Source organism: Panicum virgatum, chromosome 9K (assembly GCF_016808335.1).
Source record: "Panicum virgatum strain AP13 chromosome 9K, P.virgatum_v5, whole genome shotgun sequence".
NCBI classification, from domain to species: Eukaryota; Viridiplantae; Streptophyta; class Magnoliopsida; order Poales; family Poaceae; genus Panicum; species Panicum virgatum.
This window is the reverse complement of record NC_053144.1, coordinates 64,456,622-64,474,793: the sequence shown is the minus strand read 5'-3', so window position 1 is coordinate 64,474,793 and position 18,172 is coordinate 64,456,622. Positions and strand designations below refer to the sequence as shown.

Genomic DNA, 18,172 nt, shown 5'->3' with positions numbered 1-18,172 from the left:
ACAGTTCCATCGTGTCGTCCATTATTTTCCGCTTTCCCTTATCTAAACATAATAAGCAGATTGGTCCTTGAGATTTTGTAATAAGCGTTATATATTTATTATAAAAACTAAGGGACTACATGTCTTGGGCTTTTCTATTTAGAAGGCCAGAAAGAAAAGGATTGGGCAGATATACAGCAGCTAGCAATCGATGATGATCTGTGCCAACACTTGACACGGAAATATACAAGTACACCAACAAGGTGATTTCTTGCGCTGCATATGGATTGTCTCGTCAGATCATTCTCGCAAGCTAGAAGAAGCTGTGCCGCCCTATTGTTGATCAATGTATGGAACGGTGGTGAAGACTGCTACATAAACATCGGACTCGGAGAATGATGATGTGGCTCGAGCCAAATGTGGGACCTTATCTAAGAAAAAAAAAGCAAAATGTGGGACATGTCCCGTGCGTAATACAGAACGCGACTTAAATGTAATGCTTTTGACACTTGTTCTTCAGCAATCAGCATCCTAATTGTGGTACTATCAGATATGTACCATACTACCAAAAAAGACTGATATGAGAAAAAGAAATGCAGTAAAAAGAGCTCATTATGATGAGGAGGACCGGTAGTTAGTGGGCCGTTTTGGAACAATTTCTTGCTATCCTGGCTTGCCTAGCTAAAAAAAAAAGAGAAACTCTTAAAAAACTAGATCCAATAGGCTCTGCAAACATCCCGCCTCGCTATCCCGCTAGCCATCGCAGGGAACTCGGGGCCCGTTTGGTTTGGCCAGTAGCACAAGTAGAACAAATTTTGGCCAATAATTTGGGGTACTAAATAAAGGCAGTTTATAAAACTAACTCTACAACCCTGCACTACTTCGCGAGACGAATCTAATGAGGTCTTTGACAGCACGATTAGAGGATGGTTACTGTAGCATCAGTGTATATAATCATCAATTAATTACCGTCATTAGATTCGTTGCGCAAAATTACACTCATCCGTGAAAAAGTTTTGCAAATAAATTTCATTTAGTACTTCATGCATGCAAGATTCTTTTATAGCACGGGTAACGCAACGAAAACCAAACAGGGCCTCGCTCGGCAAAGATCGTGAGCCCCTCGGCTCAGTATACCGCACGCTCCATCTATTTACCGCGCTCCCTCTCCCTCCCACTGCTCCTCACTGCCTCTCTCGAGCTCCCCGCCGCCGTAGCCACCGCCGAGCTCCCTCCCTCCACTCGAGGAGGTGGAGCCCCAAATCCGTGACCCAGATCACCACTTGAGCGAGAATTTCCTCAGATCAGAGCAGCCGACATTGATGCAGCTGAGCCCCATGTCGGTGAGCGCCTAGCAGCGCGAGAGAGACAACATCTCAAGGGTCCACATCCGCGCCACCTCGGTTGCCGCGGTGTCCCCAAGATGGACCCATTGAGGTCGAGGTCGGCGAGGTCCAGGCAGCCCCTAGTGAGTGTGGCGAGGCCCGTGGCGCCTACCCCCCCCTCCCCCGAGCAGGAGAGGTCGGGGGGCGTTGAGGGGGTGATCCGACGACGGCGAGGGTGGCGTCAGGGACTCACACATAGAGGGAGAGGTCGAGGTGGGAGGCGGTCGGGTATCGGGCGAGCACGGCCGGGAGAAGGTCGGTGCGGAGTGGGCGGAGGAGACGACGGTGGTGGGACTTGGCGGCGTGGCAGGCGCGGGAGGTGTGGGAGAAGGACTTGAGCACACACGGGTCGGCGGTCGAGGAAGAGGAAGAGGAGCTCGCCAGCCGGCCGTCTGGAGCAGAGCGAAGCAGACAGCCGCGGTGCGCTAGTGGAGAAAGAGAATGAAGGGGAATGGATCGGAGGGAGGGAATGAAGAGTGAGATTTAACGGTTTGTTGAATTTTGAAGAGGAAATCCTAGCTAAATGGATAACTAAATAAGATTATGACGAGCGAGATTTAGCTAGAATTTTGGAGATGCTCTTACGCAATAATATTTTTTTGAAAGATATCTTACGCAATAATGTTACTACCCAGTAGTGTCAATTTTACAACCCAGTTATTGTAGCGGTTTGTTTTTTTTCTTTCCGTCTCATCCTGCACCGGGATTTTAGCGTGGCTTGTTCAGAATAGCACAAGCGTATGTGCGCAGTTGCAATCCTCATGTCCAATTACAAAAGTTGAATAATACTACATAAATGAAAACGACTTTCATCTCAAAAGTCATCAGGTTTTGTCGCCGCGGCGATTTCTTGTTTGGCTTCACATCACCGATTATCAGCCCTTTCAGTCAGTCTGCTCAATCCAATCAAGTTCGGCATTATACGGTGGCATCGTCCTTGCAGCTGCGGCCACCTACTACAACTTGCGATGTAAACTGAACCCGGAGCTGAGCTGGCCGTGTCAACATGTATGACCAGGTCGACAAACCCACTTTGTCGCAGAGTCTGAATTAAGCTACGGTACAAATGAAGTGTCGCCAACGTAATCTACAAGTATCTCTGCGTATTGCATACCGTCTGAAATACAGACAGTACAAGCAGTAGTTAAAGTCGACCATGGAAGCCAACAAATCTGCTAGACATGATAGATTGCATCATGAAGCCATGCATGAGCAGAAGCTGCTGCGTTGGAGGAAAAGAGCACTAGTCTATGCGTGCGTGATGAACAAGTGGACCGTGAGCGGTGTCTTTTACTCGGAGTAGCTGTTAACCAGGTCTTGATGATCCGAGAGGGAACGCGTGGCCGGCCTCCATATGGCACGCGCCTGACAGCCTGAGGAAGACGAAGACCTCGTGTAGACTGGATGCCTCCGGCCGCCTCCCAACTACCGTCGTCGTCCGTGCGCTCTGCATAGATTTGGGAGACGAACCCGTCCGCGCCGGCCATGTCGCGTGCTCTCGTGCGCGCGCAGCAAAACAACGCCGGCCAATCAAATTTACAATAACACTTGCTGGAAAAGATGCAAATGGAGGAAGACCTGTCAAAGAAAAAAAAACGAGAGAGATGCAAACGGGAGAGTTTGAAGATTTTCGGGGGTAGTATTACGCAACAAGCTCAAGATAAACTTAGCTTGCACCAAAACCTAAAGATATTTCGGAGCATGGTGGGTGGCCGCAATTCCCAAGCATTCTCGACTGCTCGTCAAACAATTGCAAAGAAGAAAGCACACACATGCCCAAATCTCCAAATTAACAATGCTATTGCCTGAAGCGTGGGGAAAGGATAGCGGCGCGAGAAGGAAAGGAAGCTACTGCACAATATGACAATAACGCAAGAACGAGAGTCGAGTTGACTGAACGGAATTGAACACGGGTCTACGGTCACGAACTTGCCCCCGCAGCGCCCCTCACCTAATCCTCTTATCTGAAATTCTTCTATCGCTGCCTAGTTGCCTTGTTGGCCGGCCTCAACAACTCTCGGCTGCGTAGAACCGGGGCACGACCCCGCTGAAACGTGGAAAAGGTATGCGCCCGCACTCCGGGGCAGGTGCATGACTCGGCGCCCAACTCACCATGGAATGGAGGAGATTTTGGCCATGTTTGGTTCCCATCTTGAAATTTTTTGCACAAAAAAACGAATACATGCATGGAATACTAAACCAAGTTTATTTGTAAAACCTTTTTACGAATGAGTGTAACTTTTCGAAACAAATTTAATGAGTCAAGTTCCACCATAATTGGCTACATTGATTGTATAGTAACCACCCCTAATCATCCTCTAATCGTGCTGTCAAATACTTTAATAGCTACAACACATGCTACAGTACCATAATTGTGGAAGTTGTTTTATAATTAGACTTCATTTAATACCTCTAATCAGTGGTCAAAGGGGTCACCCCTAACAAAAACCAAAGCAACGGATCCGCTCCCCTTGTCTGGACCCGGGCGGGGGGGGGGGGGGGGGGGGGGGGTTTGAGCCTGAAACAATCCAAGAACCTACTCCCTCCATCCGAAAATACTAGTCATCCTGTGATTCAAAATTTGTCCAAAAAAATAAATCACCATACTCTATTTAGTAAGTGCATGTACATGTAAGAATGAATTGGTATCAAATATTGATAATATATAGGGGCAAACATGGTCATTTTACCTTCGTGTTAATTTGTCTTAAAATTCCTAGGATGACTAGTATTTTAGGACGGAGAGAGTAATTATGTCCAGCAGGCACAGCCATCTTTGCTGAAATGGAAGCTGACTTCATCTGTTACGAAAATAAACAAGAACCCTAGAGCTAGCATGCATATGCCTGTAACCATGCCATGTTTACAGCGTGTCCAGTTGTTATTACAGTCTAAATAATCTGAGCCTGTACTATATGTTCCTAGAACACTCAACTGACATTTGTCTGAAATAAAAAATAATAATTTATACTACCTCGATTATTCAGCGCCTAAGAGAAGACCCTGTCGTATCAACACGCTCAAAAGCTTAAAAGTAGCAGCCGGGCCATTTTATACTGGTTTCACAGAAGAGAGATGGGAAATGAAATCCCCAGATGAGACTGCAAAAAATGATTGACCAGGTCAACCTGGAACCTTCCACGCGCACGCCAAAACCCCAACAACCGCGCGCCTGAACGAAGCGAGCTCTTCACCGTGCCACGAGCCCACGACCATTACATATAGCATCCGGCCGGGCCATTAATTTCCCTCCCTCACCAGCTGCAGCTTCAAGCCTTGGCCTCCCGTTGCATCGGCACCTCCAGAGTCATCATCATCATCACAGCACAAAGAGAAGCGAGACGCGCGCGCCAGGTGCTCCAGCGCTCCGACCAGCCATGGCGCGGCCGGGCCACACGGCGTGGCTCCTCCTCTCCGCCGCCGCCGTGCTGCTCCTCGCACCCGCCGCGACGGCGCAGGACTGCCTGTCCGCGACGTTCAGCGGCGGCCGGACCTTCGGGCGGTGCAACAGCATGCCCACGCTCGGCGCCAGCCTGCACTGGACGTACCACCCGGAGAACGGCACCGCCGACATCGCGTTCCGCGCGCGCTCCGGCACCGACGGCTGGGTCGGCTGGGGCATCAACCCCGGCCGCCTCGGCATGGCCGGCAGCAGCGTCTTCATCGCCTCGCATGACGGCAGCGGCACCCCGTCCGTCCTCATGACCAACCTGGACACCGTTTCGCCCAGCCTGCAGCCCGCGACGCTCAAGTTCGGCGTGCCTGGCTCGCCCACCGTCGACTACTCCAGCGGCGCCTACACCATCTTCGCCACCATCGCGCTGCCCAGGAACACCACCCAGCAGAACACGGTGTGGCAGGCCGGGCCGCTCAGCGGCGGGAACATACAGCCGCACCCGACGACGCCGACGAACTTGGCGAGCACCCAAAGGCTGGACTTCCTCTCCGGCTCCAGCACCGGGGCGTCCAGCTCCAGGCTCCACCGCAAAAACGTAAGCTTCTCCTCCTATTCTCTTCTCCCTCTCCGGCTACCTTGACTGATTATTATCCAACGAAAACAGAGAACAAGATGATATTTTCTCCATTTTTTTTATGTTTGATGATTGCCTCTTCTGGTCGTCGACTTGTTCAGACGAGGTTAGGTAAGTTGAGATAAGCGACCAAGTAGATGACGGCGATGTTGTGTTGATTAAGAGTCGGCTTGGGTTAGTGATGGCAGGAATCATGAAAGCTAGCTACTGCACGATTGATTAGTTTAGACGTGACACATAAAATCTGACAGATCAGACGGTTTATTAAAACTCGATTTGCTTGCTTCACTAACTGGATTATATTGATGTGGGATAACGGGGTGGTTGTTTACTTTTCTTCATATGATCCTAGAAATCAAAAGGCATGGTCAGAATCCAATTCCAAGAAGCAACCCCTCTTTCAGGGGACCTGCACCGCACCAGCACAAAGAAATACTCGCGTCAGTTTCAGATTTCTGTCTGGTGATGAGAGTAGCAGTTGAGCTGAACGAACCTAGCTAGCCAGCCACCTCAAAAGTTGATGCATGACAAATTTCCTGCTTTAATTGATTTCTGATGTAATGTAACACAGAGAAGAATTCTGGCAATTTCTAATAACCAAATTAAATGTGCGTGCAGATCCACGGAGTTCTGAACGCGGTTGCCTGGGGCATCCTGATCCCCACCGGCGCCATCATCGCCCGGTACCTGCGCGTGTTCGAGTCCGCGGACCCGGCGTGGTTCTACCTCCACATCGCCTGCCAGTGCTCCGGCTACATCCTGGGCGTCGCCGGCTGGGGCCTCGGGCTCAAGCTCGGCAGCGAGTCCGTGGGCGTCACCTACCGGCCCCACCGCAACATCGGCATCGCCATCTTCTGCCTGGCCACCCTGCAGGTGTTCGCGCTGCTGCTCAGGCCCGACAAGAAGAACAAGTACAGGTTCTACTGGAACATCTACCACCACTCCGTCGGCTACTCCGTCATCGTCCTCAGCGCCGTCAACATCTTCAAGGGGTTCGACATCCTCAAGCCGGCCACCGGCTACAAGACCGCCTACATTGTCGTCCTCGCCACGCTCGGCGGCATCGCGGTCTTCCTCGAGGCCATCACCTGGCCCATCTCCATCCGGAAGCGCAGGCGCAACGCCGACAAGGCGTCCAACGGCACCGCCGGCTGGCAACAGGGCGCGTGAGCACCGGGGTCTCCGCGCTCTCCGGCAGGTGCCACAGTGCTCGCGTGCGTGTGTGCTTAGTTTTGCTGCGAGCGAGGGAGCGATGTGATATCGATCGATGTTGTTTTGTTTTGTTTTCGAGATGTTGCTGTACCTTTCCTGTTCCTGCTTCTGTAGAGATCGAGTAGCTCTCTTTTCTTCTATTTTAATTTTATAGGGTTCTGTGATGGCATTTGTACACACTTTTTCTTCTTTCTCATTGATGTATGATTAATTTTATTTATATGCATAGACAGTGTATGGCTTCGATCATTTACTGGTTTCTTCTTGCTGATATTTAATTGACCGATTACTGAGTAGTACAAGTCTTCCTGCGTTTCTGTCACAGCAGCAAAAACGTCCAAACAGTTGCTTTCAGCCAACTTCTTTAGTCAGCCTGCAGCTGTTGCCGTTTGGTCGTGTGCTCACCAGAAGACGCGAAAACAACAGCAGAAGGGTTCTCTCAAGGCGGATATCGTCGCGCGGGGGGGGGGGGGGGGGGGGGGGGGGGGGGCGATAAGCAATGCTTTAATGATGTAGCCGATGCGGTTAATTAGTTAATCCAATTTTGAGAAAGATCACATGAAGATATTTCTGAAGCTGACCTCCTTTAGGTAGGATTTCACCTTTGTGTCAGCAAAAATAGTTATAGGGACAATAAAAGGACGAAAACAACCCTCTTGTGAATTCAAACTTGTACACATGTGGTGGCGGTTCACTCTGTTTTTTTATTCACTCTGGTCTATCAGACATTCAGCCATGGTATACGGTACCCGAAGATGAAAGCGAGTAGTATTGCTTTTAGCCCAATGGCCCGTTTGGTACCGCTTCGGCCAGCTTCGGCTTCCCCTGCTGCGGATACTATTCATCACTGTAGTAGTACTGTACAACACTGTTGAACCCTGTAGCATAAAGCCCGAACGAGGGCCGGGGGGGGGGGGGGGATGAAATAGCACGTGGTGAAGCCGGAGAAGGTTGGAAAACACGGCTTCAGCCCCTTCGCTGGCTCTGTTCTGCTGGGCTGTTTCTCAGTTAATTAATAGTATTTTTCTTTTACACCAAATAAGCAGCAGCCACCAACCAACTAGTAGTAATTTTCTCTCACAACAAATTAGCACCAGCCACCAGCCATAGGTAGCACAACAGAGTAAATACTATTACAGTAGATGAAGCTGAAGCAGACGAGGCAGTGCCAAAGGGGCTCTTAAAATATCTGAGTAGCAATTTGTTGGTCTGAGTTTGAATTTTCGCAGGAGTAAATTTATATAGCTGGTTTTAATAAAATCCCGATCTTAAACCCCACCGGTCCTAGTCTTTATGATTTCTTTTTAATAAAAAAGTTGCCTACGTATGTCTCTCTGATTCTCTGGTGACAGTCGCAGGGAATGAGTTGCCATGGTTGACACGCCAACATTTCGTCCAAGGTCAAGACGGCGTATGCAATGCAAGCATGATGCTGCAATGACGTCAATGGGGCTGGCTATTCATGTTAAATGTAAGTACGGAGTAATAGTTGCCTAAAGAAAATTCAGCCCGTTAACAGATTTTACCCCAGTTTGTAGTCCAGCGGCCTATCTCGCAAGCCAGGCAGAGTGGGCCAGACGATGATGGAGGCCCGGTCGTGCCGTGCGTGCGACTCGCCAACACAACAGGCCCATCATCGCTGGCCTGTGCGCCAATTAGGCCTTGTATATGGGCCTGCCGGGATTCTCTGGACGACAGTATGTATGTCAGGCCCACACTCCGCTGCTCCGGCCTTATAAGACTCGAGAAATCAAGATAGCATCAAATTTGTTTTTTCTTATTTTTTTTGCATATTTAAAAGGCCTGATTTTTGACAATGTTAGCTCCTGGGGGAAACCTGACAATAGCGTCAGGCGGAGCTACACCCACCAAAGTAACGTGCCGCCTGGTCTAACGAACCTCTCCGAACCCATTCCAAAGTTTTAAAAGGGGACCAGGTCAAAATTCTTCAAAAAGAAAAGGGTTCAGAATTCAGCTAACTCCACTGAAGGGTTACATGAATGAATACCATAAATTCCCAGCAATCAAACAGGACCTTCAGTTCAAAATTCAAGTCCATGGTCCACACGAGAAGAGAAACTTGGAACGGCGCCTTCGTTCGGTTGGTTCTCCGAACAAGAACTGCATACCACACCGTACCCCTTCCACACAAGTACTGTACCACACGCATCGGATCGGGTGGCCATTCCGTCAGGTTCAAACGCAAGCTACCTTTCCGTGCTGGTCATGTGGCTAGCTAGGCCAGTCCCGTGAAGACCGTCCTCGGCTTACTAGTTGCAGAGACCGTCCCGCTTCTAGACCACGCTGTCGCGCGAGATCTCATTAGCTGGATATGATCCCGCTTCCGGCCAGGCCGCCACGACCGCACCAGTCAATGCGACGAGCACCCAAGCTTTGCGTGGGGTTCTCGCCGCCCCCGGCCCGGCCGCGCGCGCACGTGGTGGCCCCCGGCCGCCCGTTCCAACTGCGGGGAGACAGCGCGAGCGCGACTCGGGTGGGCACGCACTGGTCTCCTCCTCCTTCCTTTCCTTTGGTCCGATCCGGAGCGGCCGGCCACGCGGCGCCGCCGTGGTCGGCCCGATGCGTGCACGTCCGGGGCGCGGGCACGGTCGCATGCAGCGCACGCGGAGGAGGCCGGCCGGGCCGGGGAAAGGGACGCGCCCTGGATGGAAATTGGGAGGAAGAAGCCTCCCTTCCGCACCAGCGACGAGCCGCGAGCGCTCGATGATGAGGCATCTCTCGGATGGGAACTCTCACCGCGGCTCGCTCGCTAGTCCACCGGATATCCAGCTAGCCCAGCCATCTCGTACGTACACCAGCCGGCCAGTAGCGCGACGTCGCCGTCCGCTGGTACGAGCGAGCAGATGGCGCCGAATAACAGTGGAAACGACGCAGCAGGAGCCGCGAAACGACGAGGCCTCGCTCCTGGAGAAAAGGCATCTGCGCATCTCTCGTTGCAGTCGCCATTGATTGATGATGCACATGTTGCAGTCGGTGCTGCATACATTGGCCTTTCGGTCTAGAAGTTCTAGAAAAAATTTTGACCGGTGTCAAATAAAATCAGTTTATAAAACCAACTCTAGAACTCTTGTAATAGGAACCCTGACGAACCTAATGAGATACGTGATTAGATGATGGTTACTGTAGCATCACTGTAGCAAATTATCGATTAATTACCGTCACTGGATTCGTCGCGAAAAGTTACACTCATCCGTAAAAAGATTTTGCAAATAGACATCACTTAGTATTTCATACATATAAAAAAATTTTCTCGGCTTGCGTGTTCTAAATAATCTCCAGAAGCAAACCAAACAAAGCCATTACACCTAGTGTTCCACTCGAGCTTTCGTCAGTGATGTCTCTGTAGCGGAGCGCAGTTGGCTTTGGAAGATCTCAGGAATCTGGATGCGTACGTTCCTTGGCTGGCTGCCAGGTTTGCGTTTTCCAACTTTAGTCTTGGACTCTTGGTATAAAAAGTTAACGTGGGGTTGCTTTCATGGTAAATAAAAAAACTAAAAATCCTAAATTGAGCTTGCATAATCATACAGTGCAACCTCAGGCGGCCACTCTCTATTACTGAATCATTGTTCTTTAATTTCCCCCAATCAAAAAAGAGATTCAACTGATGGTGATCGGATTACATAATCATATAGGGATCTGGCAGTCTGCAGGTCCCAACTTGAGCTTGCGACTTCCATTATAGCTCACGAACAACGCGGCCTGATGGCCTGTGCACAGTCGAATCAGTGACAGCCCTCAACCGGCCACTCTTCTAGCTCGCTCCCACAACCGCACGCTGCATCTCGTCTTGTGTAACCATCCTATCTTGTTCACGAGGACACACTACCTGTGGAAAATTCTCAGAACACACATCTCTTCATTGGATTCCGGCTGAGCGTGGACAGAGACGTACAGGTATCGCTAGGCTGAACATCACGAGCTGCCCTGCAGGTAGCAGCAAGATGCTAACGGCCGCGGCCGCGGCCGGCCCTCATGCAAGGAGAAGAAAACCATATTCCATCATTAAACACACCTACACCTTCCTTTGCCGGCATCGCTTATATTCGAATCATTTCGTTTTTTTAAAAAAAATATAAAATCCTGCATTCGAATCGTCATTCGACAGCGCCACAAACCTCCATACGGGCATACAACACATGTATGTCAGGATCTGAAAAATACACCTCTGAATAATGCTTCATCTTGGACCACAGTGTAACACCCCGGGTGTTAATCACATGTAATTAAGGTTAGTTAAGGGGTTAACATGATCATTAGCATTAAACCAGCATGGACAAAACCACAAAATAAAATTTTTGTTAGTAGTTTAACCCAGTCGACGAGGAAATTTCGTTTAAAACGATTTGTAATAAAGGGTTGGAGCCATTTTCAAAAAAAAAAGTCAGAGTCAACTCAATCTAATTTTTATCGTCTTGGAACTGGTTGGGCCCGGATAGTCCGGAAATATGTCCGGATAGTCCGGACCTGCCCGGACACTCCGGAATTACGCCCGAATACTCCGTACCAGGTGGTTGGACGTCTATAAATACCCGGCCCTGTACTCTTTTCTCTCATATCCTTTTTCCTCCTCCAGCTCGGGACGTGCCGAACCGAGCTGAGCTCGCCTCCGCCGGCGCCTCGGCCACCTCCAGCCGCCGTTCGTCGATTTCTTTCGCGAGAGCCTCCCCAACCGTGTCCCGCACCTCCACGAGCCTCACTCGAGCTTCCTCCGGCTGGAATCGACGGCCCTACCGCCAACCACCATGGGAGCACCACTCGAGCTCCGCCTCTTCGCGTCGATCCGCTTCTCCGGTCCTCCTCCACCCAAATCGACCATGGGAATAGATTCTTGGTGAGCTCCTCCACCTTCCCCACCCCTTTCCCGGCCCTTTCTCCGCCGTTCCGTGCGCCGCACGCGCTGCCATTCACCATGGGTGCGCGAGGTTGGCTACTGTTTAGGTATACCCGGAAACTCTGGATATACGTCCGGATTTTCCGGACTAGGGATCCCGGAAACTCCGGATAATTATCCGGAAATTCCGGACATTGTGTCCGGAGAATCTGGGGTAAAACCCGGAGTCTCCGGTGGTTGATTTTTGATTTTTTTATTATTTCAGCGAAAACTTGCAGGTTGCCTAATAAATCAAAGAAAAATAGTAAAAATACAAAGTTAGTTTTGTTAGATTGGTTACGTCTGTATCTACAAGAGAAAAATATTTGTTCTTGCGAAATGTCCTTTTTGCCCATAGTAGAGTTTAAGTGGTGTTTAGACTCATTTAATTAGTTTCGTCAAAATCTATTAGTCCAAAAATTATGAAACCGAGGTAGTGGTTTAGTTTTGGCATGTGTAGTTCACTCTACAAGTTTCCGATCTAGAAAATATAGTGAGGTGTTAGTGAATTCTTCATGTGTTGGTATATTTGAAAATTAAAGAATATTTTACAATTAAGAAGAATCAGGTTAAATTAAATTAGAGAGCTAAACCAGTGTTATATGACTTAGCTAGGGTTTATTTTCGGCCGGCCGGTCTGATCGGTGCTTGGACCGGTCTGACCGGTAGGGGTTCGGACAGTTCGGCCATTTGTCCGGATACTCCGGGTTTGTAGTGGTTTAGCTACTCCGAGCTTATATCCGAATATTCCGGACTTGGGGGTCCGGACACTCCAAATAATGGTCCGGATATCTGAAAATGTCGTCAACTAATATGGGCATGCATTTGGGTAGATTATTAGTACCTATACTCGTGCAATGACTAATTTATCATTACAAATCATAATTTCATTCCTCATATCATATGCATACATGTAGCAGCCGCCGCGGAAAAAGGTTGTGTACGAGGTGGTTGCGGAGCCACGGGAGCTGCTAGAGCAGGCCCAGCAGGTGGAGAGGCGTGAAAACCAGGCCCAAGGCCCAGTTGACCCCGGTGCTGAGCAGCAGACTCAAGGCAAGCCCCGGTGCACAACCTATTAATTTAAATTATGACACACACACATATATGTCTATATATATATGTATATATATATGTGTATATATATATGTATATATATATGTGTGTATATATATGTATATATATGTGTGTGTGTGTGTGTATATATATATATATATATATTACTTGTGCATTACGTATAGAAATTGGTTGAAACCCTAGTTGCATGATCCATAGTTTTTCAATTTATACTAGTATGTCAGGACGATAGTAATGCTATGCTTAAGAGTTCTCGGTAGAAGTCGAGTAATTTCCGGTTACTCGCGAGATATGAGATTTATTTATATTTCGACACATGAGTTGTTGAATGGATATAGAATGCTTGGAAATTTGAGACCGGACGGGAATTGATGATGATATATAGGTATGGCAGCATGACAGGGTTTCTGGGTGTCTTAGTCCCTTCTGAGTCGGTTAAGGACCGTACCGTTGTTGGCCCTGCTGATCTTATTTGAACTGTACTAACCGCATGCCGGGAGTAGGAGGTAGTCGAAACTGATAAGCCTAGTACTGCCTCGCTTCGAAAGTACATAACTTCATCACCACCTCTTAGGGCGAGTCGAGTAGTCGCAGAGAAACGGGATGCATATGTTTACTTTTGGTGGTCTCTCGTTGAGCTCGGCTGACTATATGTAGGTGGGGCGGTTCTGTAGTTTGAGGCGGGGAGGGGAAGGGTTGGTGCGTGTGGTCCGACGGGGCATACCCATGCCGTGTTGGTTAGGTCCACCTTACAAGGTTAAATCGGATCGATTCGCCGTCAGTCGCTCTCGGATATGAGCACCTTGATCACTGCGTCGCATCATAGTATTATGATGGGATAATGAGTATATTTATATATCTATGATGATGAAAACATTGAATTATTATTGATTGCACCACCATGTTTGATATAGTTGATTCGTGCAAATATTAGATTAGAGTTAATTTATATAGAACCTGGAGCTGAAATATGGAAATTAAGGAATTAATTTAGTCGTTGTTTTCTGCAAAATAAGCCACCAGCCAAAAGCCTTGCATGTCTAGATATGTGGGTTAAGTTATACCCACAGGTCGGATAAGTCTAGCTGAGTATTAGTTGCGCATGGTTTGTTGTTTATCCTATTTCAGGTATAGGAGCTAACTGGGTTTCACATCGGTGGGCTCGATGTAGCACCTTGTCTTCACGTCTCGGTAGTTCTCGACTTATTTAGTTTGTTTTGTTTATTCTCTTGTAAAAATACTCTGTAAGTTAGATTCTCTTCTGCTGTTATCTTCTTTTTTGCAAATTTTAAATTTAAAGCTGTTTTGTAAAAGTCTTAATATTATTTATTATTTTTATAAGATTTTGTCATGCTGGTATCTTCTGCGTTCGTCTTCGTGAAAAACTTCTGGTGTGTTTCGATCGGCCTGTGGGTTGAAAACAGCATGTCAAGTTACATTTAATTAAGCTAATATGTTTGATAAATTCAAATGATGGCGATTACGCTTAATTAAACATTTTAACTCGATGGATCTGTCATACACAGCTCCACCATCGATCTGCGACTACGAGGCCGGACGCGTGTTATGCAGTGGCAGCCCATTATTGCCAGGAAGCTGGTGTGTACGGATCGTGAATATTCATACACATTTCCAAGAACATGCACGTAGCAAGAGCATATCTACCACGGCCACGGGCCACACCAGATTGCACATGCCGACATGCGTTTTCTTTCCTCCTTTATTTCCGTTCGAGAATTATTTGACCATTTTCAAAACAGTGTATAATGATTTGATGATAGCTGAGCAGGTTCCTGTAGCTTCTCCAGTATGAAAGTTGAAAGTACCACTCAAGATTAAAGTCTTCATGTGGTACCTCTCAAAAGGTGTTACTCTCACTAAAGACAACTTGTTAAAAAAGAATTGGAAACGTGACAGTAGATGCTGCTTTTGTAATTCTGAAGAAGCCATTCAGCAACTTTTTTTTGAGTGTCATGCATGTGGCTAAATTCTTGTGGTCAGCTATGCTATTTACTTTTGGAATTCAGCCTCCAGTTAATGTTTCAAATCTGCTGGGTTCATGGCTGGTAGGGTTTTCTCATAAACATAAAAAACCGTTGTTAGTTGGAGCTGTTGCCTTGTGTTGGGCTATTTGACTAACACGAAATGATGTTGTTTTCAATCGAGCTTTGCCTAACTCATACTTGCAGGTCATCTTCAGGGGGACATTCTGGGCGAGATACTGGTCGAGGCTATCTGAAGAGGAAGTGAAAGATTTTTCTGAAGAAGAAGTGCCAACTAATAGAGGGAGTGATGCTGCATTTCAGTTCAAAGAGCGGTTGGAATTTCAGAAGACGAATTCAGGAGTAGCTGTTGAGCACTACTATTTCGATTTATGTTTTAAACTTTAGGGTGGTTTGCTGGGCAGCCTATGTACTGTGTGCACGTCTTGTTTGTTTTGATATAGACACTCACCTGTGAGTGCTCGAGGCCGGAATATTCATTTATCTAAGAAAATACTTTAAACTAACACCCTCTCCTTTTTCTTGGAAGGTGCACATGCAACCACTTTTGAATCTTTAATTTGAGCAACAACGGTTAACCTAAAAAATTGTAGATTATACCATACAACCTTAATGAGATTGGATTCATATCTGAATGTGCTATATCATATTATCTTGAATAATACGAGACCACACTAGCTAGGTTTGAGAGTTTTTTTTCTATCACTAATGACTACTTTTGTCCTTTCTTTTAAAATATTGTTAGTGAACATTTCATTTCTAAGAAATGGTGACTACAAATGTAAGCATGTGATCACCAATGCAATTAACCAACAACTAAGCATTACCAACTTCATAAACTAAGTGCTGTCACTGCTCACGCACCGCGTTTTGGTATATATCTTAGAAACTCCACGTGATGTTAGCCCGATGACACTCACTATTTCTCTTGCGCGTTCCTAAAATATAGCAATTTGGAAGCAGCATCCTGAATTTTCCTGACATTAAGTTGGAGGTGTTGGGTTGATCATGTCAGCAATGATGTCAGCAATAAGCATAGTAACAGCTGTGATTAGTAGCTGTCAAAGAACAAGTCCAATTTGGACTTGTGCCCTTTGTTGGAGGGCCCTAGAAGACCCCAAAATGTGCTGTCCCCCATGGTGCTTTGCATATAAATAAAGGAGATGTTCTTATGAAAGGGTGGTCTAATTTTTCACTGCCTTCCTCTACCCTAAGCTGCCCAACAACAGTTACTGCAAAGGAACCATGGGAAGGACAACCCATCCATCGACAGGAAGCTCTACAAGCCATTTCTAAGTCCAAAGATGGCATCCCAACAGACCTAAGGTGTGTTTGTTCTATGATCTCTAATATATTTTGTGGTTCTATTCTTGAGCTAGTGATCCTATATATATATATATATATATATATATATATATATATATATATATATATATATATATATATATATATATATATATATATATATATATATATAACATTGGCACCAGAGCCATCTAGCCCTAAGATTGAACCCTTAAAAGTGTTCACTTCCATGACAAAAACTCCTGTTCATGTTCATCCTTTTGTTCAAGTGCTAAGATTCATGTTCTTGCTCTAACTTATGTTCTGCATAAGCAAGTCATCATCAATTTCATATGAGAATCATCATTTTCTTGCTTGTATTCATGCTGTTCATGTCAACTAGCCCTCTCTTTAGTCCTTAGTCACTTAAGTACATGCCCTAATCAAGCTTATGCACCGCATCAGTACCTTATGGACCTAGGGTTTTGGATTTTCCCCCCAAATTCAAAACTCTAGATCGAATTCCCTAAGTTTTTCCCCATAACCCTAAGCTAAAGAGGTAGTGGACGTACCATCAAGGGTCGCTGTGGCCGTCGTCGACCATGGCGCCGCCGTGGCCGGCTTTTCTTAGCAGCGAAGCGCGCTAGGGGACTTGGCCCCGAGCGGCCTCGCCGTCCCTACCGCACCGGCTCGACGCCGCATCTCCCCATGCGCACTGTCGCCTGGGGACGCCGCCGGGCATGGTCGCCGCCGCCGCCGTGGGCCATAGGGCACCGTCGAGTGGCGCTCGACGGGGCTGCGCGCCTGCAAAAGGCGGCACACAGCTCAGGCGAGCGGCCCTCGTCGGCGCCATGGCCTCGCTCTGCTGTGGCCGGCGCCCCGCGCCGCCATCGCCGTCTCGTTGCCTGCCGCCGCCGTCGGGAAAGAGGAGAGAGGGGGAGGGAAAAGAAATGAAGCTAGGGTTTTGCGGGGGCCGGCCGACCGGCAGTTTTGATCCCTGATGCGCGCGTCCAACGCCGTCCGATCAGAATCCAACGGCTCGCGGTGGCCGGCCGCTTCACGGGCCTAGTAGGCCGGCGCGTGAGCGCCTTCTCCCCGTCCCAGGCCCAGGTTTTCGGGCCTGGAGCCTAGGCGGGAAGGCAGTTCGGACAAATGGGCTAGGCCGGAATCGGCCTAGCTCGGAAAAGGGGCTTTGGGCCGAATTTCTTTGATATTTTTCCTAAAAATTATGAAATAAATATTGGGCTGCATAGTGATGGGCCAAATGAATTGATGGGCTAAGATAATGTTTTTTTAGATTATAAATATTGTTTCACTTTTAAGTATTATGATTATGTATGTTTAAAGTTTAAAGATCTTTTATCATGCCTTAGTAAATAATGACAAGAATAATAGATGCATTTATTATGTGATGAAATTTCCTTACTTTTTGGAATTGATTATTATGCTTATGCTCAACATTAATGTAATAATATTATACAAAAATTAAGTTTTGTTTTCATTAAGTATTATTTTATGAAATTACTTTAATAAAGTTATGAGTCCTTTGACCACTAAGAATATTAGGGTCATAGACTAATATAATTCATGCTTTGAGATCAAATATTATTTTGGGCAGTAAAATTAAGTTTTGAGCCATTTATGGTTATTCTCCATAATAAGAAATCATGTTCCTTTTATTTATAATAAATAACCCAAAATAAAGTAATTAATGTTAGTTGCCCAAAATGATGTATTATTTGAATAATGCCTTTTATGATAAATGAGTTTGTTAAATTTGATGTTAATGATTGATTTATTCCTAAGAAAAAAATAAGTGGACTCTTATGATTAATCATATGTCAAGATTATGATCAAATCAATAGAAAATTTAGTTCTGAACTAAAGTATTGTGCTTAACTTTTCATGGTTATATACCAACCAAAGTTGTGTATAATGGAGTGTCATAATTTAATGCCCATTAATGATGAATTCATGTCCTTAAGCCATGCATATTTAATTAGGTTATTTTCATTAAACATGTCTCAAATTGTATAAAGGTGGTTTGTATTTATCATTCTAGCCAAAGCTGATTGATGAATATCTGACCACAAAATTTTGCTGATGTTGTCCATTTCTGGCCAAAGCTGATGTGGACTAGATCAGTAAAAGAAGATTAAAGTCAACAAAAGTGTAACTTGTATTTGTTATTTTGGCCAAAGCTGATTAATGAATACTTGTTCACAGAATTTTATTGTTCCTATCCACTTCTGGCCAAAGCTGATGTGGGTTGGATCAATAAAAGGAAGTTAATGATCTGGGAAAATCTTAATG

The 18,172-nt window shown here is 46.7% G+C and overlaps 1 protein-coding gene across 1 annotated transcript; it reads left to right on the top strand.

Annotated features, from left to right (window-relative positions):
* The first annotated feature begins 4,543 nt into the window (after nucleotides 1–4,543).
* Nucleotides 4,544–6,856, top strand: LOC120647002 (cytochrome b561 and DOMON domain-containing protein At4g12980-like). The gene is made up of 2 exons (XM_039923591.1): nucleotides 4,544–5,356; nucleotides 6,014–6,856. The coding sequence occupies exons 1-2, from the start codon at nucleotides 4,742–4,744 to the stop codon at nucleotides 6,563–6,565; spliced, it is 1,167 nt and encodes a 388-aa protein (XP_039779525.1). The 5' UTR covers nucleotides 4,544–4,741; the 3' UTR covers nucleotides 6,566–6,856.
* Nucleotides 6,857–18,172: the final 11,316 nt, after the last annotated feature.

Excerpts from the sequence above, each read along its gene's own strand:
- LOC120647002 (XM_039923591.1), top strand. The coding sequence starts at position 4,742 with ATGGCGCGGCCGGGCCACACGGCGTGGCTCCTCCTCTCCGCCGCCGCC. Across the intron at positions 5,357-6,013 it reads CCAGGCTCCACCGCAAAAAC|ATCCACGGAGTTCTGAACGC; the intron begins GTAAGCTTCTCC and ends ATGTGCGTGCAG.